At 41.1% G+C, this 25993-nt stretch overlaps 1 protein-coding gene across 2 annotated transcripts in view; it reads right to left on the bottom strand.

The window, feature by feature from the left end:
• The window catches only part of hook1 (hook microtubule-tethering protein 1), an 88406-nt gene that overhangs the window by 46139 nt on the left and 16274 nt on the right, over positions 1-25993 (bottom strand). For both annotated transcript variants that reach the window (XM_041208928.1, XM_041208929.1), the window contains exons 2-8: positions 25665-25750; positions 24847-24919; positions 24207-24257; positions 20086-20218; positions 17681-17748; positions 16167-16229; positions 11351-11434 (exon numbers count right to left, since the gene is read on the bottom strand). In XM_041208928.1, coding sequence (XP_041064862.1) covers positions 11351-11434; positions 16167-16229; positions 17681-17748; positions 20086-20218; positions 24207-24257; positions 24847-24919; positions 25665-25750 — 558 coding nt within the window. The remainder of the gene's footprint in view (positions 1-11350; positions 11435-16166; positions 16230-17680; positions 17749-20085; positions 20219-24206; positions 24258-24846; positions 24920-25664; positions 25751-25993) is intronic.

Genomic DNA, 25993 nt, shown 5'->3' with positions numbered 1-25993 from the left:
AATAATAGAACATTTCTAAAGAATCTTCACATAAAAGTGGTAATTTGTAACATCTCCTTTAAAAGGTGAATAAGACCATTTAAATAGTACATTCAGTGAAATGTTTTTGATCTAATGATAACATAAGAACAAGGAGCAGGAGTAGGCAATTCAGCCCCTCGAGCCTGCCCCGCCATTCAATACGATCATGGCTGATCTCATTTCGGCCTCAACTCCAATTTCCCGCCCTCTTCCCATAACCTTTCAACCCATTACTAATTTAAAATGTCTATCTCCTCCTTAAATTTATTCAGCGTTCTGGCATCCACTGCACTCTGAGGTAGTGAATTCCAAAAATTCACGATCCTTTGAGAAAAGTAATTCCTCCTCTTCTCTGATTTAAATCTACCACCCCTTAACCTAAAACTATGGCCTCTCGTTCTAGAATGCCCCACAAAGGGAAGCATTCGCTCCATGTCTACTTTGTCTATCCCCTTTAGCATCTTAATTAGATCTCCTCTCATCCTTCTAAACTCTAGCGAGTATAGACCTAAACTGCTCAATCACCCCTCATAAGACAAGCCCCGCATCTCTGGAATCAATCTAGTGAACCTCCTCTGAACTGCCTCCAATGAAACTACATCCTTCCTCAAATAAGGGAACCAAAACTGTGCACAGTACTCCAGTAGCAGTCTTACCAATGCCTTGTACAGTTGCAACAACACTTCCCTATTTTTATACTCTATTCCTTTAGCAATAAATGCCAAAATTCCATTTGCCTTCCTTATTACCTGCTGCACCTGCAGACTAGCTTTCAGCGATGCATGCACAAGGACACCCAGATCCCTCTGCACTGAAGCATTCTGAAGTTTCTCTCCATGTAAATAATAAGTCGCCGTTTTATTCTTCCGGCCAAAATGGATAACCTCACACTTATCCACGTTAAACTCCATCTGCCAAAAGCTGCAGGTTGTCCAAGCCTCTGAAGCATTTTGGAGCATGAGGATCACTGCTACCCAGTAAACCATGATCTTAGTCTCGGGTTTGAGATCCTGTTTCTCAAATTCTCTTTCCCTCAATTGGTCGAAGGCTAAGCTGGCACTTGCGATGATGAATTTTGTCATCTATGTCTCCCTTTGTCAAGTAGAAATTCCCAAGATACGGGTATGGTTCATATTTTCCAGAATCTCACCACTGATCTTAATCAATGGCTACACAATCTCATATCTTTCATCTGGGAAAAGAAACGCATGCCGGGGGGATCTCAGAGACTATATTCAAGAAGGGAAACAAGTCTGCTTGTGGTAGTTACAGAGGAGTCTCCCTCTCTGCCACAGGGAAGATAATTGCAAAGATCCTCCTCATTCACCTCCTCCCAATGGCAGAAGAGCTCCTTCCAAAGTCACAGTGTGGTTATCTCCCACTGAGAGGCATCACAGGCATGACCTTCATTGCATGACAAATGCAAAAAAACTGCAAGGAATTGCACCAACCACTGTACGTGGTCTTTTTTAAACTCACTGTCAACTGCAAAGGCTTATGCAATATCCTCCTCAAATTTGGCTGCCCTCAGAAATTTGTCACCATCCCCCACCTACTGCATGGTGACATCCTCACCAATGGAATCACCACAGACCCTACTCAGTGAAGACTGGGATCAAACAAGGCTGTGTCATTGCACAAAGCCTCTTTGCCATCTTCCTTGCAGCAATATTGCATCTCACCTCCAGCAAACTACCCACAGGTGTGGAGATAATTTACAGAACAGAGCAGAAACTGGTCAACCAATGCCACTTTCAATCCAAAACCAAAATCACTCCAACTTCAGTCACTGGGCTTCAGTATGCAGATGATACTTGTGTGTGTGCTCACTCAGTAACTGAAGTCCTGGTCATGGTCAACTCCTCTGGAGCAAATGAGAAAATGGGCCTTTCGCTAAACGCTGAGAAAACTAAGGTCCTCTTGCAACCAAATACTTTACCATTTTAATAATACTTCATCAGAAATAACATTTAAAAATTTGGCACTTTTCATACTATTTTATTACATAGAATCTTATAACATAGAAACAAGCCATACTGCTCTATGAACTTCATGTCACTATTTCATCTCAGCTTTTCAGTATATCCTTCTATTCCTTTGCCCCTCATATACCTATCCAGCTTCACTTTGAATACATTTATGCTAACTGCCTCAAACACTCCACGCGGTAGTGAAATATACATTTTCACCACCCTTTAAGTAAAGAAGTTTCTCCTGAATTCTTTATAGGCGTTTTTGGTGACTATGATTCATAAGTTTCTCAATCTGATGGAAAATGCAAGTATTCTCCCACATTCATTTATATTTTCATAGTTTCAATTTTGGCAAAGTGAGGTTAGAGAGGCAGGGGGAAAAAATTAAAATATTATGGGCTGTAATATATGGGCCACTGCGGTCCCCACTCCCCCCCACCCACGCTGGTGAAAATGCCAGTTGGGAGCCCGCCCACCATCCAGACAGCTGCTGCATAGCAATTTAACACTGGAAGCATCGTTAACTTCTTTGAGGCAAGACTGCCGCCCCTATATCAAAGGAAGACCCCACCTTAGAGGACCACCAGCCAATCAGATGATCGGCAATACCATAGTATCTGCAGTGCAGTGGGAGCACTGGCAATTGCTGGGCCTACAAGCAATCCCATCATGCTGAGGAGCCCACGTAAGTAGGAGTCAAGGGTCTCGGTGAGGGGGATTAGGGCGAGTTCAGAGGCCAAGAGGGAGGATTGAAGGATCATCTTTGGGAGGGCGGTGGGGGGTTGGGGGAGGGAGAGGTGCCGAGGGCCTGGGGCCCACAAATGACAGTACCCATCCCTCATCTGATACCAACCTGTGCAGCTAAAGCTGCTGGGCTTCCCCACCGCCATGGGTTAAATAAAGGCAATAGCGGGATAAGCTCCTTAAGGATATAGATAGGTTAGTGAAAATTTGGCAGATAAGAGTATAATGTGGGAAAATGTGAAGTTGTTCACTTTGGCAGAAAGAAAGAAAGCAGCATAGTATTTAATATGGAGAGATATTGCAGAACTCTGAGATAGAGAGATCAGCTGCTCCGATACATCAATCACAAAAAGTTAGTATGCAGGTGCAGTAAGTGATTGGGAAGGCACATGGAATTCTACTGTTTATTGCAAGAGAAATGGAATATTAAAGTAGGGAAGTTTTGTTACAGTTGAACAGGGCAATGGTGAAACCAAATCTGGAGTACTGTGAACAGTCTCCTTATTTAGAAAAGGATATAATTGCATTAAAAACAGTGCAAATAAGGTTCACTCGACTGATTCCTCAGATGATGAGGTTGTCTTATGAGGAAAGGTTGGACAGCTTTGGCCTGTATCCATTGAAGTTTAGCAGAATGAGAGGTAATCTTATTGAAATATATAAGATCCTGAGGGGACTTGACAGGGTGGATGCTGAAAGGATGTTTCCCCTTGTGGGAGAGACAGAACTACCAAAGAAGAACCACAGAAAAGTTACCGTGCAGAAAGAGCCCATTGAGCTCATCGTATCTACACCAGCCAAAAAGAGAAAAAAGAAACAAAAGCAAAAAATGCTGGAAAAACTCAGCAGGTCTGATAGCATCTGTGAAGAGAAAGACAGAGCTAATGTTTTGAGTCCGTATGACTCTTTTTCAGAGCTAAATGGAAGTACGGACTCGAAACGTTAACTCTGCCTTTCTCTCCACAGATGCTGTCAGACCTGCTGAGTTTTTCCAGCACTTTTTGTTTTTGTTTCAGATTTCCAGCATCTGCAATATTTTGCCTTTATTTAAGAGAAAAAAGAAACTAGCCGCTCATTTTAATCTCACTTTCCAGCACCTGATCCATAGCCTTGAAGGTTACAGTGCTTCAATGAAGATCCAGGTATCTTTTAATTGAGTTGAGCACTTTGGCCTCAACCACCAACTTGGGCAGTGAATTCCAGATGCTCACCACCCACTGGGTGAAAATATTTTTTCTCATGTCCCCTCTAATTCTTCTACCAAACACCTTAAATCTATGTCCTCTGGTAATTGACCCCTCAGCTAGGGGAAACAAGTCTTTCCTGTCTACCCTATCTAGGCCCCTCATAATTTTGTACACCTCAATTGGGACAACCCTTAGCCTTCTATCCAATATCTCCCCATAGCTGCAATTTTCAATCCCTGGCAACATTCTTGTAAATCTCCTCTGCAATTTCTCCAGAGTAATTATGTCCTTCCTGTAATGTGATGACCAGAACTGTACACAAAATTCCAGCTGTAGCCTAACCAGCATTTTATACAGCTCCATCATTACATCCCTGCTTTTGTATTCAATAACTCATCCAATAAAGGAAAGTATTCCATATGCCTTCATGACCACCTTGTCCACCTGTCCTGCCACCTTCTCTCACTTCCTCAATCTTCTCAATAACTTCCCATTTATTGAGTATTCCCTTGCTTCATTTGCCCTCCCCAAATGCATTACCTTGCACTTTTCCTGATTGAATCCCATTTGCCACTTTTCTGCACCCTCAGCCAAACCTTTGATATTATTCTGGAGTCGATAGTTATCGTCTTCACTATCAACGACATGGCCAATTTTTGAGTCATCTGCAAATTTCCCAGTCTTGCCTCCCACATTTAAGTCTAAATCATTAACATATACAACAAACAGCAAGGGCCCCAACACTGAGCCCTGTGGAACACCACTGGAAACAGCTTTTCATTCCCAAAACATCCATTGACCATTACTCTTTGTTTCCTGTAACTGAGCTAATTTTGGATCCAACCTGCCACCTTCCCCTGTATCCCATAAAATCATACTTTCTGACCAGTCTGCCATGTGAGACCTTATCAAATGCCTTACTGATATCCATATAGACAACATCCACTGCACTACCCTCATCAAACTTCCTTGTTACTTCCTCAAAAAATTCTAATAAGACATGATCTTCCCCTAACAAAACCATGTTGACTATCTCTGATCAATCCATGCCTTTCTAAGTGACAGTTTATCCTGTCTCAGAATTGTTTTCAATAATTTGCTCAACAATGAAGTCAGACTGACTGGCCTTTAATTTTCTGGCCTATCCCTCACACCCTTTTCATAGTACAATGTTCGCAGACCTCCAATCCTCTGGAGCCTCGCCTGTATCTAGTGAGGATTGGAAAATGATCCTCAGAGCATTCGCTATTTCCTCCCTGGCTTCTTTTAGCAGCCTGGATACAATCCATCTGGCCCTGGTGATTTATCCATCTTCAGGGATGCCAATTCTTCCAGTACTTTCTCTCTCACTATGCTTACGCTATCTAATATTTCACACTCTTCCTCCTTAACAAGAATGTCTGCATCATCCTTCTCCTTAGTGAAGACAGAGACAAAGTACTCATTGAGAACCCCTGCCACATCTTGTGCATCAACCAGCACATTTAAAAATAAGGGGTCTCCCAATTAAGACAGAGATGAAGAGAGTTTTTTTTTCTATCAGAGTGTCATTAGTCTGTGGAATTTTCTTTCCTAGGGAGCAGTGGAGGAGGAGTCAGTGAATATGTTTAAGGTTGAGGTAGATAGATTCTTGATTGACAATGGAGTCCAAGGATATTGGGAGTAGATAGGAAAGTAGAGGCCAAAATTAGATCAGTCATCACCTTATCAAATGGCGGAGCAGGCTCAAAGGGCCGAATGGCCTATGCCCGTTCCTAATTTGTATGCTCGTATCTCGACAGAGACAGAAAGTAATACAATTTGGAGATACTGAACTTCATGTTGGTCAATTTTTATACTTAACAACAATGAAAAATAATTTCAAATAATTTAAAATTCAGCAATATATCAGGAAAAACTAAAAGGAAATTAAAAACACAAAGGGCTCTTAACCTTTTCCCAATCATTGGATTGAGTTAAAACAATTTTTATTTGCAAAATTAAAAGCAGTAGCCTTTTAGTAGGATTTCAGTATGCAGTTCTTACAGGATTCCCATTTGTCAATGGTTTGCTGTAAAAGAAAGTTATTTAAAATCAAAAATAACATTTTTGCATTAAGTAGTTCCACTTATTAGATGTTACTACTTTCAAACAACCTCATATTGATGTAATCACCATCTCCAGGTTAAAATGGCATTCTCCAAGCTCATTTTTAAAACATATTGTTCACCACAATTAATTCATCACAGCAAAAAAAAACTTTATTCAGTATTAAATTTATCCCTGCAAGCTTTTCATTTTAACAATCACTTTTTGTAAATCACTCAATCTGTAAACCATGATGTCATTACGCTGAATGGCAAGTCAATATCAATTATCTCTTTATTTATGTTGTTAAATGATATGAGGAAAATCTCAGCTTGAAAAAGATTTGTTGCTGGAAAAACAGGCGCAAATTTCACCTTTACAACAAAGTTTTCTCACCAATTTTGAACTCCTTCTCTGAGAGGCACTGATTGAAAATCCAACATCCCCTCCACCATTCTCTGGGCTAGATGGAGAGCAGGTGATATGCTCAAAAACCTCTTCCAACATCAGTGGGTGACAGGAATTGCATTAGAACAGCTTGAATTGATATGCCCTCAAATGACCTGCCCCTCCAACCTTAAACACTCTGCCTCGCCACCCTCAAACAGCCCTCCCCCTTCAAACGCCCTGCCCCTCCACCCTGAAACATCCCTCCCCTCCCAAGCACCCTGCCCCTCCACCCTCAAAAGGCCTGCCCCTCCACTCTCAAAATATTTCTGAAGAATCTTTCAGCATAAGGGTTAAGCAGGCATTTACACCTCATAGTGATGCCACTGGGGATCTGCTAGTGCAGCCATCATTGGAAGAGTTGCCTCCAGCAGCAATGTAGCATTAAATTGAGACCGCTCTTTGTGGATATTAAGGTTGGGTGCGTGTGGGAGGGTTAAAAGCGCTTCTCCATCAGCCTGACCTGCCAAGCATCTTTCCGCTTACCCACTTTGCATCCAAACAAGCTAGTTCAAAGGATTCCTGGCAGCAAATCCTTTGGTACCAATTAAAGGAACTTGGGGTAAAAGAAAATAATAACTGCACCTGTCACAAAGGCTTGTGAAAGTCTAAGTGCCGACAGGGAACTAAACAAGAATATAAGAAAGGCAGTTGAAAGGCCTAATGCACTTATCTTTAAAGGTCCTTCCAACTGCAGGTCCTGCTAAGACCATGTTTTCACTTTCACCAGATATGCTGGAGACTAGCACGCCTATGGGTCAGAAAACAGTGTGGTGCCCTCCTTATTCTATTCAAGTGTGCAAATTAAGCTACTGCTTGCCTCGGGCAGGCACTACAAACATCTGCTCGCCCCAAAGATCAAATGGGACCTTAAACAAATGGGAGTTCACCAAAACTAATTCCAATCAAATTTCTGTACCTCAGCCATCCAATTACTGCTCCAAACAGGGCATAAGTTAGACAAGAAAAATCCCTATTAAATTCCATGCTGTGTTTTTATACAGTGCTGAATTGAGAGAGTAAACATAACCAAAACAGAGGTGACTACAGCTTATATGAAATTTCAATATGTACATAATGGCATGTTATTAATTGGTATAAGCCTTTGGCTAGATTTCACCAAATTGCAATATAAGAGGAATTTCAAATAGGACTAGAAAAATCTGAGGATGCATAAGTACTATCAATTTGCCTCTGCAAACGAACAGATGCTCAAATCATCTTACTAGAGTTGAAGAGAAAAACACAAGCTTAAAATGTACAGAAATATTTCATTACTCCGAGCAAACACTTACCTGTTTAATGTAGCTAGTCAATGCAGTGTTCAATGGTTCAATTGTTCTGTGTTTAATTCTGCGAGTCTAATAACTGATATATGCTCACTGCGCTTGATGAGGCAGAGCAGTGGCAAAGAAGAAAAGGAAAGCAAATCTTGTACTCTGGATCCCACTACCTCATGGAACGTTCTAGCCCATGCGCCCAAAGACCTGCAGATTGGGAATCGGCCTGTTCAGTCACACGAAGACCCATGGCAGAAACTAACAATCCTCTGTCATCCTCGAATCTAGGGACAGCTGATGACTTGATTGGTTAATCTTGGATGTAGACTCGGAGCTAAAGTAGACAGACACCAAAGAAGCTACTAGAAGCTAGAGCTGGGGTAAGCATGGTGCTGACATTTTGTGATTGCAGAGATATTTTAAAACTCTTGTAAATTACCCTGTTGCACACTTAGAAACTATTGTCATCTGGGCATTGCTCTGAGATATATAAAAAATACAATAAAGTTAGTGATGAGGATGGTTAAGAAAAGTTTGACTTTACCAGCTTCAGCAGCATTTCTTTCCTCACCAGGAGATCCACCCAAGTCATGGGATTGATGGATTTTGGGATTAAGGAACTACTTGCTTACTATCAGGATGGACTGTCCAGATGTAGCAGTGATCTGCAAGAAGACGATACTCACCTATTGTCTCAGAGTATAAGGTCAGCGAATATTTGAGCAACTCACAGAAGACACATCTACGTTTGATATGGCATTAAGTGCTCTTGAAAAATACTTCAGGCCAAAAAAAATTGAGATGATCAAACAATATATATTCTGCCAGAGATGCCAGGGAAATGGTGAACCCATTAAATAACGTGGCAGTGTTGTGAGAATTGGTTTGTATAAATTTGGTACAGCAACCCATTAATTAATTTGTGACCAATTAATTGAAAAAACTTCAATTGCATGAATTACAGAATGTCTCTTCATGGAGAGTGATGATTTAACCTTAGAAAAAGCCATGACCTTGGCAGCCCAAATTGAATCCACCATGTTTAATTCGAGGTGGTTATGTTGCAGACACACTTATCCAATCAGCTCACATGCAAGGATTGCAAACAAAGACAAAGAGACCTCGTCAACACATGCCCCATCATGGTCAGATAGTTTCTAGATGATGCCTAAGTTGTGGAAATGTTCACTGATTCACAATGCCATGTTCAGCTCGAGGAAAAAAGTGTAACTCATGCTTTAAGTGGAACCATTTTGCAAAGATGTGTAGTTCGCCGAAGGAGAGGACTTCATCAGTTCAACAAGTGGAGGAGTGTCTTCCTGAGAGTGGGGTACAGCATGCATATACCATCACAAAGCACAAAATCATTTTAAGGAATGCTCAGTCGAAATCGCAGACATCTCAGTATTACTTCTCAATGATGTTGGCGTGAAAGTAACTATTTTGAGCAATAAACTAGAATTGGTATTTTTTGCAACTTTCCCTCACTTCTGCAACAGACACTCTTCCATCTTATGGCAACTCAATTCTTCTAGAGAACAATCACAGTTCCAGCATGCTACAAAAGCATCACCCTAGACAGATTCGCTTTCTGTGTTAAAGGCAAAAGTCTCATGGCAATAAACCTTTTCGATAGGCTTGGGTCCAAACTTGAAGACTACATCAGAGCACATATTAACATGATCAATGATGCAGACTATACATGAAAGTGTCCTTCCTTTTTTATTGGGTTTGGGGAGATTAAGACATAACATCATGCTCCTCACATTGACACATCAATTCCACTAGTTTTGCAAAATTTGATATGGTTGATTTTTGCAATCTATGCCGAAGTGTCACAGGAGCTGAAATAACTACAAACAAACAATATACTGAGTGAATTGACTCATCGCAGTGGATATCAAATTCAGACATTGCACACTGCAAAAATTGTGAACTTAGACTATGGATTGACCTTAAGGCAGTCAACAAAGCTATCCTTTCAGGCAAGTATTTACTTAATATGATACAAGAACTGTCAGCATCATTTCATGACTCTATAGTCTTCACAAAACTGATATGTGACAGAGCTATCTTCATATATCTCCAGCAGAGAAAAGCAAATATCTTATATCTTTTGTCACTCATTAAGGTATGCTTCAGCAGCTAGATCATTCCAGAAGATTGTTTCTTCAGTCTTGTCAGATGCTGGAGATGGGGTGCTTACCTTATTTGACAAGGTTGTTGTCCAAAGCAGAACATGATCAGCATTTATCAGCGGTTCTCACTCAATTCGTACAACACAAATTGACACTCAATAAGGACAAATACACATTTGCAACATCTGAGATTGACTTTCTAAAGTATATAGTGACAGAAGCTGGAGTAAAGCCTACACAAACCATTCATGTGCTTCCAACCCCACCTAATGTGAAAGAGTTGGCATAATTTTTATCAGAAATTCATTCCTAAGAATGCAGAGCTCACAGGGTCTCTTTGGATGCTACCATGCAAGGATGCACAATGGGAAGAATAATTGCACAACAAATAGTGTTACATTAAAGGCGAAGATAGAATCTCCGCCAGCCCTTGCACATTTCAATCCACATTCAGAAATGCATAGAAAGGCGATTGGAGCTGTACTATCACAGTACATTGAAGGAAGCGAACAACCAATCGCTTACCCATCGCGCTCTTCTTCGGAAACGGAACACAAATACTCTACTGGATAGTGGGATACATTAGCCTGCATCTAGGCTTGTGAAAATTGGTGCATTAATCTCTATGGTAGAAAGTTCACTTTTCACACCGATCACCAAGTGATGACAACTTTGTTAGTTACATCAGGATCAAGTCATCAACCTCTACACATCTACAAGTAGTCACATCATCATCATCATGCAACTTCAAGGTTGGCTTTCTCGCAGGTTCACATAATCAAGTTGATCACACAGAACCACAATGCCAAGTTCTTAGATCTAAGAACAGTCATCGGAGACCTTTGTATCTCAAAGACTGTTTCTGTACTTGGAGTTTAGCTTGTTACTTTTCTCTAAGAAATTACTTGATGTACGTATGTTTGTTGTTCAGGGTGATTTATTTCAAAATAAGATCTTTTGTCTTACACGGGGGAAAATTTGTAGTGCTCAATGGTTCAAATGTACTGTGTTCAATTATGAAAGTCTAGTAACTGATCAACGGTCACTGTTTGATTGGTTAAGCCTGGGTGCAGACTCAGAACTTAAGTTAACAATACTAGAAACTAGAGCTGGGATAAGCATGATGCAGATATTTTGTGAGTCCAGAGATAAACTTTTGTAAATAAGTCTATTGCACACTTAGAAACTGCATTGCTCTGTGATACATAAAATATACAATGCTCAGTAAATCAAAAGGTAAGCTACAAAAATAAACAGAATCTACAGTGGGACCATTTCACATCTCATAGTATAAATTTATGTAAATTAGTGAGACAAGTGCACACAGTGTGGCTTAAAGTTGTTGTTAAACTCTTCTCCCACATAAATTGAGATCAACTCAGGCTCATTTTGCTGACCCCAATCTTTTAAATTAAATTTTAAATGGTTCATAGGGTCCTGCCAAGGGGCATTTTCCCAAATGCAGATCACGTTGTAGGCTTTTGTACACTAACCTGAATATCCAATTCTTGGCAACGCTGTGTCAATTCCTCCCTCTCTAGCAAAGCCAAGCTGAGGTCTTCCAGGGCCTTCTTAAGCTAAAAACAAAACAAACAAATTGTACATTTTTCACAAGCAACAAGAGAGACGCTTTATAAATTATTCAGCATTTCCATTCACTTTGAGATTTATTAATGTGAAACACATGCTATTTTCTTCTTCGCTAGAATAAAATCTATTTGCAATCTGATTTCTTTTAATGGTCTGAAGACCTAGGGCCATAACTTATCAGCCAGATTTTAAAACTGCTGGGAAAATTCACTGCTAACCTCCACATCGTTTGTCTAACTGCAATTTCTATCTTCTCTGATCTGCCAACTATGGTGGGTCTGAGGCCACAGTTGATCACCTCTACAACTGTCTTGCTTCCATCTACATTTGTCTTCATCCCTTGCAAATTCTTGTTCTTCCCTCACCACACATATCTCAAGTAGTCAAAACCATGAGCTGAGAACTTGAAAGCAGATCAAAGGAGACTGAAATTACAGTTAGACAAATAATGAGGAAGTTAATGTGCTATAAAGGTCTAACACAAAGTGTTAATGCGGGACTAAGTACAGTACTACCCATGGAGACAGCTCCTAGCTTGGACCTTTACTGTACTTATGTATATAGCTTCTAGTAGTTAATAAATACTTACTGTTGAGCTACCTAAGACAATGAATACCTTAATAAGACCTACCGAACTACACCCAACACTTTACAATATGGTGGCAGCAAATGGAACAACTCAAAACCTCACAGGGACTGCGGAAGAAAATTAGAATCCTAGAAAACTGAAGGAAAAAAATCAAAGAAGCATTCTGACCTGAAGAAAAGCTCACGAAGCGAAGGAGCAGAAAGAAATCACCAGAGAAAAGCTCGAAAGAAAGGCTTGGAAGCTGAAGGCAGAAACTGAGCTCCTCACTGCAGCTGAAGGCACCATTGAATCCTGTGGAAATCCAGCTTTAATGCCCTGAGCATGCAGAGTCAGCAGACCTAGCAGGGGTGAGCCAAAACCTTTAAAATTTCTGAACAAAGTTCAATACTGCAGTGGTCAGAAATTGCCGTTTAAATCACAGTCTGAGAAACCCGATTCCTAAGTTGGCGCCTGAACACATGGCGGCCGAGCTCACTCCGAACAAAGAAAAAAAAAATTAATTAAAAACTAATCACGACTGAGTAGGCAGCTTTAAAAACACAGCAAAAGCCAGGGTTCGATGCTTCCCAGACCCAAAAACATTGCACTAAAGCGGGGAAGACTCTAACCAGTCGATCCAGACAGTCATTGTTGAAAAACTTTAAATGCTGAGATTGTGAATGCCGTTACTATGGGAGCCTGCCATAACGGGAAAGCATGGGAAAACCTTTTTGCAGAAACATATGGCAGTGCCATCTTGGATTTTTGGTAACCTCTTAAAGTTGAACATGTAATTTAAAAATTATAAGCATGGATCAGAAATCCACTCTTCCAGATCAATTTGGACTTATCCAAAGCCCAGGTCAATCACAAAATTGGAGACTCTGGAGAAAGAGATTCCTTAGATACATGATTGCTTCAGGTGTGGATAAAAAGACAGGAGCTGAACCAGGAAACACACTGCTTCATTTAGTAGGCCCGGTAGCCAACGATACAATGGCTAGACAAGGAATCAACGAATCATCTGCAAAATTTGATTAAGTTTTAAAATCACTTGATGCATATTTTATCAGAAATAACACAATCCTTGAAAGCACTAAATTTAAAAAACATGTGCAGCAGCTGGGGCACCTGTCAACTCCTCATTAATAAGTTATACAGAATGGCTGAAGGCTGTGATTACAGATACCTGGAATCTGAGCTAATCGGGGATAAAATAGTTGTAGGACTGGTGGACAACGCACTCTCAGACATGCTTCAAGCGAAGGAAGATCTAAACCTTGAGAAAGCCATCCAGATTGTCAGGCAATCTGAAATCCATTTACAGCACAGATCCATATTAAGGAGAGAAAGCAGAACGTGGTACAAAGTAAATCCCACTGTCCAGTGAGTGAAACAACACAGAAACAGGGAGACTCCAGGCCAAGAGAAACAATACCCTAACCAACCAGTAGAGTGAGCAGGCCAGCACTGTTGGAGCAAAATGCCTTCACAGGCATGATCAATGTTCGGCAATTTCAGCCCAGTGCTTTCAAAATGTAACCATATAGGACACTTCGGGAAGCTGTGCAAAGCCAAAAACACCAAAACGCACAGAAGATCCCAAGATGATTCATGAGGTCAAGATAGCAGACCAGAGAACATGCAAGCATGCTTCTTGGGTGAGGTCAAGGGTCTTGGTTTTTCATTCTGGAATTAGGGATGGGCAATAATGTTGGCCTAGCCAGTGACACCGGCATCCCATGAATGAATTTTTTTTTAAAGTGCAGATATCTCAGTTAATGGCCATCTCAAAAACTTTAAGTTGAACACAGGAGCCAGTATTACAATCCTATCAGACAAAGAACCATGGCTGATAGACCTCTACCTATGAACAACTGACACACTACTATATGGGCCCAGAGGAATCGACTTCCAGTTATAGGTGTGATTCTGGAACCATTAAGGTATGGTGGCAAACAAACCTTCAAGCTGATGATGATCATCCGTAACCAGTTTTTTCTCTTGAGTAGAAGTGTTTGTGGAGTCCTGAATCTCCTCAAAATAGATGTCAAGACAACCACTGTCGTAAGTTATACAGAACTGCAAGTTCCCGAGCTCCAACCAGCAAGATTCTCTCAACTGCAACTTAAGCTCTGAATTCTTTTCTTTTTGCTGAGCAGGTTTGTCCACCTGCTTTACAAGTGCCAGAAGCCCCTCATTGGTAAGATCAGCCAAGCATTCAGATGATTACCATAACACTTCAAGTAAATGACGGTTAAGAGAGGAACCAGCAATGAGAAGAGCCTCAACCTCCGGCTCCAACACTAGTTGGAGAGCTAAGCCCCGAGACCACAAAGCAGACGCTGCAACCCCCAGCCAACAAGACAGTGCCACAAATGATCCTGGAACCGAGTAGCAACCATCTATCAATGACAGCACACCACACAGCCAAATGCAAGGGTGGGCTTACTACCAAGTCACAGTCTCACAACACGAAGAGTCATCTTCCATTCCAGGATGCATCATGGTGAGCCACATGAAGGAAGAAGAGATGAGACCAGAGTTTGTCCGCCCTGTAAAGAGTGGGATAAACCAACCGCCATCAATCACTACAATTGGGGAATCAACAAAGAGCAACTCAATGCGAAAGAATGCAAAGAGGATGGAAAAGACACCCAGATGCCAGAACAATCTCCGATTCATCAAAGTTTACCTGCAGCAACAGAGCCTATCACTCCTCCAACAGTAGTGAGAACAAGATATAGAAGAGTTATAAGGCCTTCTTTCCACACATTCTCCTATTACATCCGAGATCAGGTAACTACTGCAAATTCCTTTTCTCCAACACAAACCATCTCCCATGACTTTCCTTCCCTGTAGCCTCTTTCATGATATTAGATACTAAAGGCAAAATGTGTCCAAATTCAACACAATCCACAATCTGCCTCTATCTTCTCTGATATTTCCTTCACCCCCAATTACTCCATAATCCCCCCCAACCCAATTCAACTCATCCAAGAACCACATCACTTGCTGCCTTGTTTCCTTCCATTCTAGTTTCTACCAGCCTGCCTTCACTGCCTCCACCATGTTTGTCAATATTAGAAGATTGGACTTAACTTAGACATGCGCCCGCATACTTCAATATCACCTTCCTCGAAAATAATGCACTTTTGACTCCTCTCTAATTACACTCTAATCTCCAACATGTAGTTTCTCTCCAAAACCTTGGAATACACCAGAGGGGAAATTCAACTCACATCATTAACAGCTGAAAAATAGGCCATCATATGCACCCAAGAACTTTGGCAAGAGGCACAAGACAAATTGATGCTTGAGCACCCCCCCACCCCCCCACCCCCCCACCCCGTTGTTCGATTATGATTGACGAACTTTGCTTCTCACTGTTTATTGACAGCTCACCAATTCAAAGGGATGCTAAAATGGGTGGCACTGTCGTCATTTAAAGGCAGCCACCCGAAAGAATTGCTTTTAAAAGCTAATCCCTTGTTTTCAAATTCCTCCATCACCTCGTGCCACCCATTTCAATAATCTGAAGCTATATGTTCCTTGTGCACAGTATCTGTCCCTCTGACAGTTAATCATTCCTTGCTTCTTGCATCTTCCACTCTGCCATCTGTGACCATTCTTTCAGCCCTGTCCCTTGGAATGATCTCCAAGTTATTGCATCACTTATTTCTTATAAAGTCTCCAAGTGACTGGTGGTGCCTCCCCTCTTCAAATATTTGTATTCCCTTTTGGCTCTCTGCCTTTTACCAGACATGTAAAGTACACCAAGATGTTTTCTCTTTGCTTAAGGAGTTTTGTAAGAATCTCAGTTGTCCACTTTAACTAATGATTGTAAGGAGAGTTGTATATTAAATTTCTTTTGCTCAGCCAACTACAATTCTGCACTGCAGTACTCAATCTGAACAGTCAGCTTAGAATATTAAAAATAAATAATTGATAAGTTTAAAATGTAAATTGTTCTCTGAATCTTATTTGTATACAGTGAACAAAGATTAAGAATATGTCATGCTTTTTTTTGTTAAAAAATAAGGTACAATTGCTTTAAAAGAAAAGTTGAAAGTCAGATCAGAATCAAATTTATTCTGGATTTGAAACTTTAAAAATAAACAAATTTAAGGCAACACTTAAGTTCTAGTTACCTGTTGATCCAAGTCTCCAGAAACTTCAGCGCCAAATGTTCCTGCCAGTTCTTTACTCATCAGCTACAATGTAAAATTAACCAATTAATATTTTTATTCCCTCCCTTCACTTTCCCCAATCGTGTTGCGTCCAACACCATAAACCGTTACCAGCCCAACAATACTGAGGGGAAAGACCAGTTGCCAGGGACATCAAAGTGCATTAGTGACTCTGAATTTGGCACAGCAGACCGCAGAGACTGCAGGGATTTCTGAAGAAACTTCGAAGCAGCAAAATGTTTCCATTCGTGGACACTTACTGATTCTTTCAGGTGCAATATGTGTTAAGGTCCCGCAGCAGCAAACATTTCCTAACCTCCTGCCATACCTCAAGAGGCAAACTCTCAATTGGAAATAACTACACCATTGGCAGCATGCTGAAAATATGTAAAATTAAGCTTAAAATACACCAGAGTTAACATCAGATCATTTGAACAGGTAGCAGATCTGCCCTGCTGAACTTTTGCTGGTGACCACTCAAAAAGGAACACTCAGCCCACTTAATCTCAATAAGGCAGAAATTGAAGACAGTTTGCTACTTTTATGAAAATCCAAAAGATCTTACCAAAAAGAAAATAGAACCTGGGAACATTTTCTCCCCACAAATATTGGAGTTGCTCTGTTCGTTTATTTTTCTTACCTGTCCATCATTAAAATCCAGTTAAAGAGCTTGCATCAACAGCTGCTAAAGAATACTGTAAACTGAAGATGGCTAAAAGTCGGTCCCTGTTTTGGGGTTACATGATTCATTGTTGATCTATTATTTCCAGTTTATTGTAGAACAAGCCTTGTTCACAATCTTAAAAAAGTTTAAAATAACACTCACTTCAGTGACTTTTCTTGATGATTGTCAATCTTAAAAATAATCATCACCAGAGGTTTACAAGCCATATTGTTCTTACTGCTCACCAATGCCAAACCTATTATCTCACCTAATATTGGCAGATATTCATTCCAAATATACCTTTTTAACATCTTGTGTTGTGATGCCAAAGATAGCTGAAAACATTTTCTTGAATCTTATTTGTGGAAGCTCTTTCATTATTTTAATTACTAAGTTAAGTGCTCACCAAAACATTACTTTGAACTTTTCCGTATAAATATGTTTAAAAATAACATTTGCAAGACTCTATATTACAAACAGGCTTGCATTTTTTCATTATTATTCTTTCTCAGCATGTGGGCATCGCTGGCAAAGGCAGCATTCATTCGCCAATCCTAGTTGCCCTGGCAACTGAGTAGCTTTGCTGAGTAACTTCAGACAGCAGTTAAAAGTCAACCACATTGGTGTAGGACTGAAGTCAGATATGGATGACAGCAGGTGAGGGTTGCAGTTTTCATTCCTATAGGACATCAGTGAACCAGTTGGGTCTTGAAATTCTATTGTTGTTCACCTTAGCTGTGAAAACCTACTGTGTTCAACAGAACATTGCCTGGACTGGAGTTGAGACACACTTAGATTTGTGGTTCCTTACTTCTTGAATAGCAGTCATAACATTATGCTGCACAGACTCTTCCAGCGTCATGATATTCTGAATGTGCTCTGTAACACAAAAATTAAACACTTTTCGTTACAGTCAAAAGCTTATAAGTGTTTTAATTCTTCATGGACATTGGCCACTCGTGGAACAGTTTGTAACAATCCAACAGTTATGAATATACATTAAGCAAACCAAAAGGCCCTTCAATGGCTTAGTAAATGCTGTAAAGGTCAGGAAGGATCCCAGCTTCAATTTCCAGTCCATGATGAGTTAGTGGTTGTCAGCTGGTTTAACAGTAGGACTTATTTGCACTAAACTCCCCAGGGCGAAGGAACATAGGAGCAGGAGCAGGCCATTTGGCCCTTCGAGCTTTCTCCACTATTCAGTAAGATCATGGATGATCTGAACTGAGGAACAGCACCTCATCTTCCGATTAGGTACTTTACAGCCTTCCAGACTTAACATTGAGTTCAACAACTTCAGATCATGAACTCTCTCCTCCATTCTCACCCCCTTTTTGATCCCCTTTTTTCTAATAATATGTTTTTTTATACATACATATATTTTTCTTTTCCCACTTATTTCTACTATTATTTTAAATATTTATTTCCATCCATTGTTTTATCTCCACCTTTTAGCCTATTTTGATCCCTTCCCCCTACCCCATCCCCACTAGGGCCATCTATTACTTGCTCATCCTGCTTTCTACCCTTAATATCAACACCGTTAACACCCCTTTGACCTTTGTATGACATCTTTGGCAATCTCTCCTTTGCCTCCACCTATCACTGGCCCTCTATCCAGCTCCACCTGTCCCACACCACCCCCCACCAACCCCCACCTTAAACAGCTTATATTTCGCCACATTTCTATTTCTCTTTAGTTCTGATGAAGAGTCATCTGGACTCGAAAAGTTAACTCTGTCTTCCTCTCCACAGATGCTGTCAGACCTGCTGAGTTTTTCCAGCTATTTTTGTTTATGTTTCAGATTTCCAGCATCTGCAGTATTTTGTTTTTATATTATGGATGATCTGGTTGTGGTCTCAGCTCCGCTTTCCTGTCTGCCCCCCATAACCCTTGACTCCCGTGCCTAATAAAAAATCTGTCTAACATGTTGAGTGGCGAGGGATTGGTGGAGGAGGAGTTGGCAAGGGGGAAAAATTCCAATAGCTCCTGTAAGAAATGTACAGGTCTGTGTGGATGTTGCAAAAAAGAACAGGATTGAGTCCATATGTGATACTGTCATCCTAGGCCTGCCAAAATTCTGTCTAGGCTTGCACATGAAGGTTACAAGATGATTGGCTACACCATTAAATCCTTACCCCAGGGTAAATTAGTGCCTTCAGAAGAGAAAGAGAAAAAAAGATGGAAGATAAAAAAGAAGCAATTTGGCATCAAACTCTTTCTGGGACAGTTCTAAAGAAATACATAGGACTGTATTTCACAGCCACAAATTGGATGGGTTCACCCCCACATGAACGTAAAATAGGGTGTGATGATGTTGGGCTGGTACTCTGCATCATCATGCCAAACTCAGAAGTTACAGTAGGCAAGTGGGCACTGAAATCAGAAGCCCACCATTATTTTGATAGTAGCAGTTAACAAGCTTGTTAAAGGGACAATTGTATGCAATTTTTTTGTTGCCCGATTCATTTTTCGGGCATCGGATGGGTGCTTTACAGCAGGTATGTTGAGACAGCGCAAGGGTGGAAAAAAAAAGGCCTGCAATTTGTTGGCTGACGATGGCTGCATGTAACAGCAGATTCTGCTGCTGAAGATATCAGCGACTATATGATTTTATTGACTCCATTTATAGACTTTTTTGAGCCTGCCATAAGAAATAAAGGGAGAGTCAAAGAGCAGGGGGGCCTTAAAATTTGTAGCTGTGATCGAGATCCTGTTCACAGGGTAACCCCTCTGCCTTATGATGCCCCGGCCTAGACTCCCCTTGCACTGCTTATTAACCCAACTTGCACTGTTAATTGACAACCTTCCTGCCTGACAGCTACTCATTGTCTGGCTGATGCTTGATTCGCTACAGGGGCGGGGGCAAGCGGGCCACTCACTTTCCATTCTGTCTCCCTTACTCCATTGAAAACTGTTAGATTCAAAATATAGGGTTATTTAGGATATACAGCACAGAAACAGACCATTCAGCCCAACCAGTACATGCAGGCATTTATGCTCTATTCCAGCATCCTCCCAATCTAAATCTATGATTGTAATATTTCTCCCCAAAACTTGTCCAGCTTCCTCCTAAACGCAGATTTGCCTCATCCACTACTCCCTGTGGTAGGAAATTCAACATTCAACATTTTTAGATTTTAATACTTTTAATTCTTATGCTCTCATTTTAGGAGAGTAAAATCATAAGTCATTGAGAGAGGTTATATACATACCCTGCTTCCTCTCACAGTTTACTGCACACCCCAAAATCAGTTGGAGCAATCTACCCAGTTCCAAAACATTCTCATGCTCTACAATCAGGTTCAAATCTGGGTGGAGAGAGTCTGCAATTTGTTGGCCGAGTACCTGTAAATGGTTATCAATTACTAATAGAATAGCTGGTAGATGGGTTCTTTGACCAACTAAAGAAAATAATTTGCAAAGGCAGAAATTAATTATACACTGGACACCATCATCTGAATAACAGATCTACGTCCATTGGCTGTGGTTGTAAACATATCATCCAGTCCAGAACTAAGGCACCCACATCACAAAGGCCTAGATTTAATCCCTATGCTAAATTAGCCAATTTCAGGTAGTGTTGCAGTAGAGTGCTAAAAATGGCTTAATTAGTTTAAGCAAATAAAGATTGATTGACAACAACTGGAATTTTAAAAATTCATTCACAGTATGTGGATGTCACTGGCAAAGCCAACATTTATTTCCTACCCCTAAGTGCCCTTGAGAAGTTGGCAGTAAGCCGTCTTCTTGAATACAACGGAATTACTTACAAGGCTATTCCAGAGTTAGGGCAGTTAAAGAGTCAACCACATTGCTGTGGGCCTAGGGCCACATGGAAGCCAGACCAGGTAAGGGGACCAGATTTAAATTCCTTCCTTAAAAGGACATTAGTGAACCCAATGGATTTTTCATGACAATCAGGTGGTTTCACAGTCATCATTACCAGATAATAGCATTTTATTCCAGACTTAATTAACGGAATTTAAATCCCCAGCTGCTGTACCTAGATCATTAAACCAAGCTTTTGAATTTCTAGTCTAGAAACATAACCACTGTGATATTGTGCCCTCATCAATTATGTGTGGGCATTTGGACGACAGGATTAGGCTCAATTGTGATGCTTTCCACAGTTGAATAAACTGTGACACTGGCCTCACCCTCAAAAGGCATCATCATCCTCATCTACAAGCACAAGGGGGAAAGGGAGGAAATTAGAAATTGGCCACCCATTTCACTGTTGAATGTGGACTATAAGATTCTGTCCAAGGTCATCGCCAATCGGGTCAAGTCTGCTCTGGAGCTGGTGATCCATCCTGACCAGAGCTACGCTGTGTCCGGCAGGAAGATCTCTGACAGCCTTGCGCTACACAGGGATACAATTGCCTATGTGCAGGACAAAGGTGTAGACACCTGCCTCACCAGCCTGGATCAGGAGAAGGCCTTTGACAAAATATCGCACACCGACATGGTGGATGTGCTCTCCAAAATGGGGTTTGGGGAGGGAATCCACAACTAGATCCAACTGCTCTACACTAACATCAGTAGCGCAGTTGCAATCAATGAGCGGGAGTCAGATAGCTTTCCAATTAAATCTGGAGTCAGGCAGGGCTGCCTTCTCTCCCCTGTACTGTTGGTGTGTTGCATAGAACCCTTTGCTGAGTCTATCAGAAAGGATCCAGGCATAAGAGGAGTGACGATCCCAGGCAGTGGAGGCACTCAGGTCAAAGCCTCCCTGTACATGGACAATGTCGCCGTCTTCTGCTCGGATCCGCTGTCGGTGCGCAGATTGATCAACATTTGCGACCAGTTCGAACAGGCTTCCGGAGCCAAGGTAAATTGTGGTAAAAGCGAGGCCATGTCCTTTGGGAACTGGGCTGACCGATCCTTTGTCTCCTTCACTGTCAGGTCAGACAGCCTGAGGATATGGTTCGGAGGGACCGAGGGATGCGTTAGAAACTAGAAGGAGCAAGTGGCTACGAGAAAGAAAACTGGGCATGTGGTAGCGATGCTCCCTCTCCATTACAGGTAAAAACCTGGTCATCAGGTGTGAGGCACTCTCGCTGTTGCTGTACTTCGGCAGGTCTGGCCCATTCCTCACTCCTGAGCGATGGCGATCACCTGAGTCATCTTTCGCTTTATCTGGCGGTCAAAAATGGATCGTGTGCGCAGGCATGCGATGTACAAGCCTTTAGATAAAGGGCCCAACATCGCCCTCATCCTGATGGCTACCTCTGCATCAAGCTGTGCATAGACCCTCAGTAGGCAAACACCAAGTGTCACTACGTGCTGAGGTTCTACCTGTCCCTGGTGTTGCGAAGGATGGGTCTGGCCATGCTGCCGCGGAACACTCCAAGTAGTTGGACCGTGCCTTACCACTTGTCCCTCATGGAAAAATTTATGCCGAGAATTACCTTTGACCACAAGTCCATCAGGCAGTGGTCGGCATGCAACATCCTAGATGATGGATCTTGTCAGATGGTTCCCTGAGCAGACTGTCAAAGTCATTTGTCAGAATGCCTTATCGCCAGAACTTTCCAACAAGCACCAAGATGTAGCTTGGATGGTGGTGAGAAAGGCCCTCCCCGTTAGATCCTTTCTACACGCCAGGAGTCTCACCCCCTCAGCACATTGCCCTCGAGGTGGCTGTTGGGGGGGGGGGGGTGGTCGTGGTGGTAGGGTGGTGGTGGAGACTGTTATTCATCTCCTTGTGGTCTGGAGAGAGATTCAATGGTTTTTGTCAAGGTTCATCCCGAGCAATTCCGTGACACAGGACTCTGTGCTCTCCGGGCTGTTCCCAGGGAAACACACCGAGACAAACATGAACTGCAGCTGGAGGATCAGCAACTCGGTGAAAGATGCTCTTTGGTCTGCCCGAAACCTGTTGGTCTTGGTCTTCCAGTCCAAAGAGTTGTCCCCGACCGAGTGTTGCAGACTGGCACATTTCAAAGTCCAGGACTATGTGCTGAGAGATGCATTAAAGCTTGGGGCAGCCACTGCAAAGACGCAATGGGGAAAGGTCGCTGTCTAAGACCTTTCTGCCATAGTGCACCAAGGGCCTGGGAATTGTATAGACCCCTCGGGCTGTACGGCTCACAATGAATGTATGCATTGATTACTAATTGTATTATAATTGTATCGAAGCACCTCAGAGTGCAACATGATGTATATTGATAACTCCAATACCACTGCACTGTTGAACTGCCTGTAATGACCATATTGAAATGACTGTAATATTCATTGATTGTATTGAAGCAACTCATGATCCATATGTAAAAGTTGAATCTGATTGCACTTTTTGTGATGGCGATTTAGAAGTGTTTTATAATATTCTTTTAGATATTTTAAATTAATAAAGTATATTTTTCAAAAAAAAACTGTGACACTCACTATTTAGACACTCACCCCTCAGGCTGTACGGCTCACAATAAATGTATGTGATGAATACTAAATGTATTAAAATTGAATGAAGCACTTCAGGGTGCAACATGTATGTTGATAGTGCAACGGTATTGGAGTTATCTGACTGCCTGTAACGACCATATTGAAATGACTTTAATATTCATTGGTTGTATTGAAGCACCCGGTGATCCATGTGTAAAAGTTGAATCTGATTGCACTTTTTGTGATGGTGACTTAGAAGTGTTTTGTAATGTTCTTTCAGATATTTTATAAATAAAGTATATTTTTCACAAAAAAACAGTGACACTCACTATTTAGACTCACATACAAAGAATGATAACCTTGACAAGGTACCCATATATGGCCACACAGTTCTAATGCCTTCAGGAAAGAAGTGGAGAAAATAATTTGAATACAAAAAGTGGACTTGGCTTATGGGAGACTAGCAGAGCAATGTGTTCATTCAGGCAGTGATAACTCTTTTGAACATATCAGGACAGTTTTAGAATTCTTAGGAGGATGACATCGCCCCATCTCCCAGCGGTGTAGCTAATTCGCTTAATTAATATAAGAGGGCAAAAGTCAGGATGGGCAGTGGTTGTTTGGACAGCGGACAAGGGTTTCAGTGGCGTTGACAGTGAGATTGGTTTGGAGGTGGGAAATATGAAGCAGCAAGTAACTAGTCTTGATAAGGGTATAATACAGGATTTGTAGGTCATCTTTAGGTTGATCACTTCAGGCTTAGGTGAGTACAGTATACATGTACCAAAAGTACTCCACACACATTCATTAAATTCACTGGAAAATACAAAACCGCTTAGAAAATAAAAGGCTTTATACTCAAAAGGCCCTAACTTATAGACATATAATTATTTTGCAAATTTGCTTAGCAGAGCACCAAGTAGTCTGCTACAGTATAAACTTAAAGCCTTACTTCATGATAATAATCGAGAACCATCTGGAGAATCTTCTTCAAATTATTCATCTGTGCAGAATAAGATGAACAAAGATTTTTTAGTTCAGTACATGCAACTGATACATAAATCTCTAAAATCTCTAAAAGGGGATGGCATATGAAAAATTTTAGTCATGGCAGATGAAATCTGTAACACACCATTAGTCTAATTAATAACAGAAACGTGAAACCAATACTGCTCCCTATATCATATACTTAATGCAGTTATTTAAGTGGCTGGTGTTGGAATTGTATTAGAATGTGTAAATATACTAACTCCTATACCACATATAAAAACAACCAAATATTTGTTCTTTTAAACCATTCACTGCTCTATATTTTCTGTTAACCTTAAGAAAAGAAAAGTGCCACAGTACCTAACAACAATCTTTCAATGTTAGGGAAATAATCCTAGAATTCATGGCAATTTGAATCAGGCCGATCACAATTTCTTACAAAAGTGCACTTAATGTTTTTCACTTTTGAATTCATATGAAACACTGAGGATAACTGACATTTTAAAAGCCTTAGCTGAAATAAATCAAAAACATCTAAAAACATTTGAAATATCCTTCTGATGAAGTTTCTGACAATGTAAGTATCAGTTTCAGTACTGTACCTTCAATCTCGAATTTTCACCCACGTCATCTTTAATGCGATTCAGCCACAATTCATTAAACCAAGATGGGTCTCTACAAGGGTTGCAGAAAAAAATAAATTTTTCACAAAACAGAAGAACCAGAGCCATTTTGTTGTTAACTTGGAGAGGCTGGACTTTTCCCAGTCAGCATTTTCAATTTTTCCTCAGCTTTCATAATAAAGCAATCAAGATACCGTGCAGGATAACCCTCCTATATGCAGCGTTGCATTAACATTGTGCTACGTGGAACAAACTGAGGACAGATCTAGCAGCCCAAAACTGGCTATTCACAAGGAGCTGTGAACCTTAGCGGCAGCAAAAAAATTGCATATCACCACAATCTGCAATCTACATGCAGCCTAATCAGCGGTCCATAAAGGAACCAGTAGAGATTGCCACCAAAAAGTTAAGTGGCACATTAAAACTCCCAACCACTGATGGCAACCATTTGTTCCCATTTGGATTGCCTCCCTTCCTCTGAGCACAGCTTCCCCTCCTCCCACCCCCTTCCCTCCTCCCCCTCCCCCAACCCCAACCCCTGACCACTTATTCTTCCCAAATTACCTTAAACCCTTGGCTGGCTCATTCCTTCTTACGAATGGCAAGTTGCCTCTGGGGTTGTGACTGGCACTCACAGCTCGCTGGTATTATCCTAATATAAGGCCAGTGGGCCAATTTCCTGTGGTCCTTCCGCTGGCCTCATTAGGTACTTGCACTACACTCGGATCAATTCCTGTTTTGGGTGTAATTCAATTTTCAGCCCAAACTATTTGTGAAATAAAAATTACAAGACTTACATTTGGTTAAGCACCTGTGCCATTGCAGCTCCACTGATCAAATCCTGAACATTTTCACATGCTGAGGACACACTGAATGTCTGCAACTATGAAGGAAACACTGACATTACACAGTGCAAACTGTAAAATCTGGAGCATAAATTATATCAATACAGCCAAGCAGCTGCATAGACTTTAGAGTTGGCCACCACAAAACAAGGCACAACTTCAACACTCAATTCTATTGTAGCATGTTTCATTACATCAGAAAGATATAACAAATTCTTATAATAGAGTAACAGAAGGTAGCTTTTTGTTTCACATTTCACGATGATTTATTTTACAACAAA

This window comes from Carcharodon carcharias, chromosome 16 (assembly GCF_017639515.1).
Source record: "Carcharodon carcharias isolate sCarCar2 chromosome 16, sCarCar2.pri, whole genome shotgun sequence".
NCBI classification, from domain to species: Eukaryota; Metazoa; Chordata; class Chondrichthyes; order Lamniformes; family Lamnidae; genus Carcharodon; species Carcharodon carcharias.
This window is presented reverse-complemented; position numbering and strand designations above follow the sequence as displayed.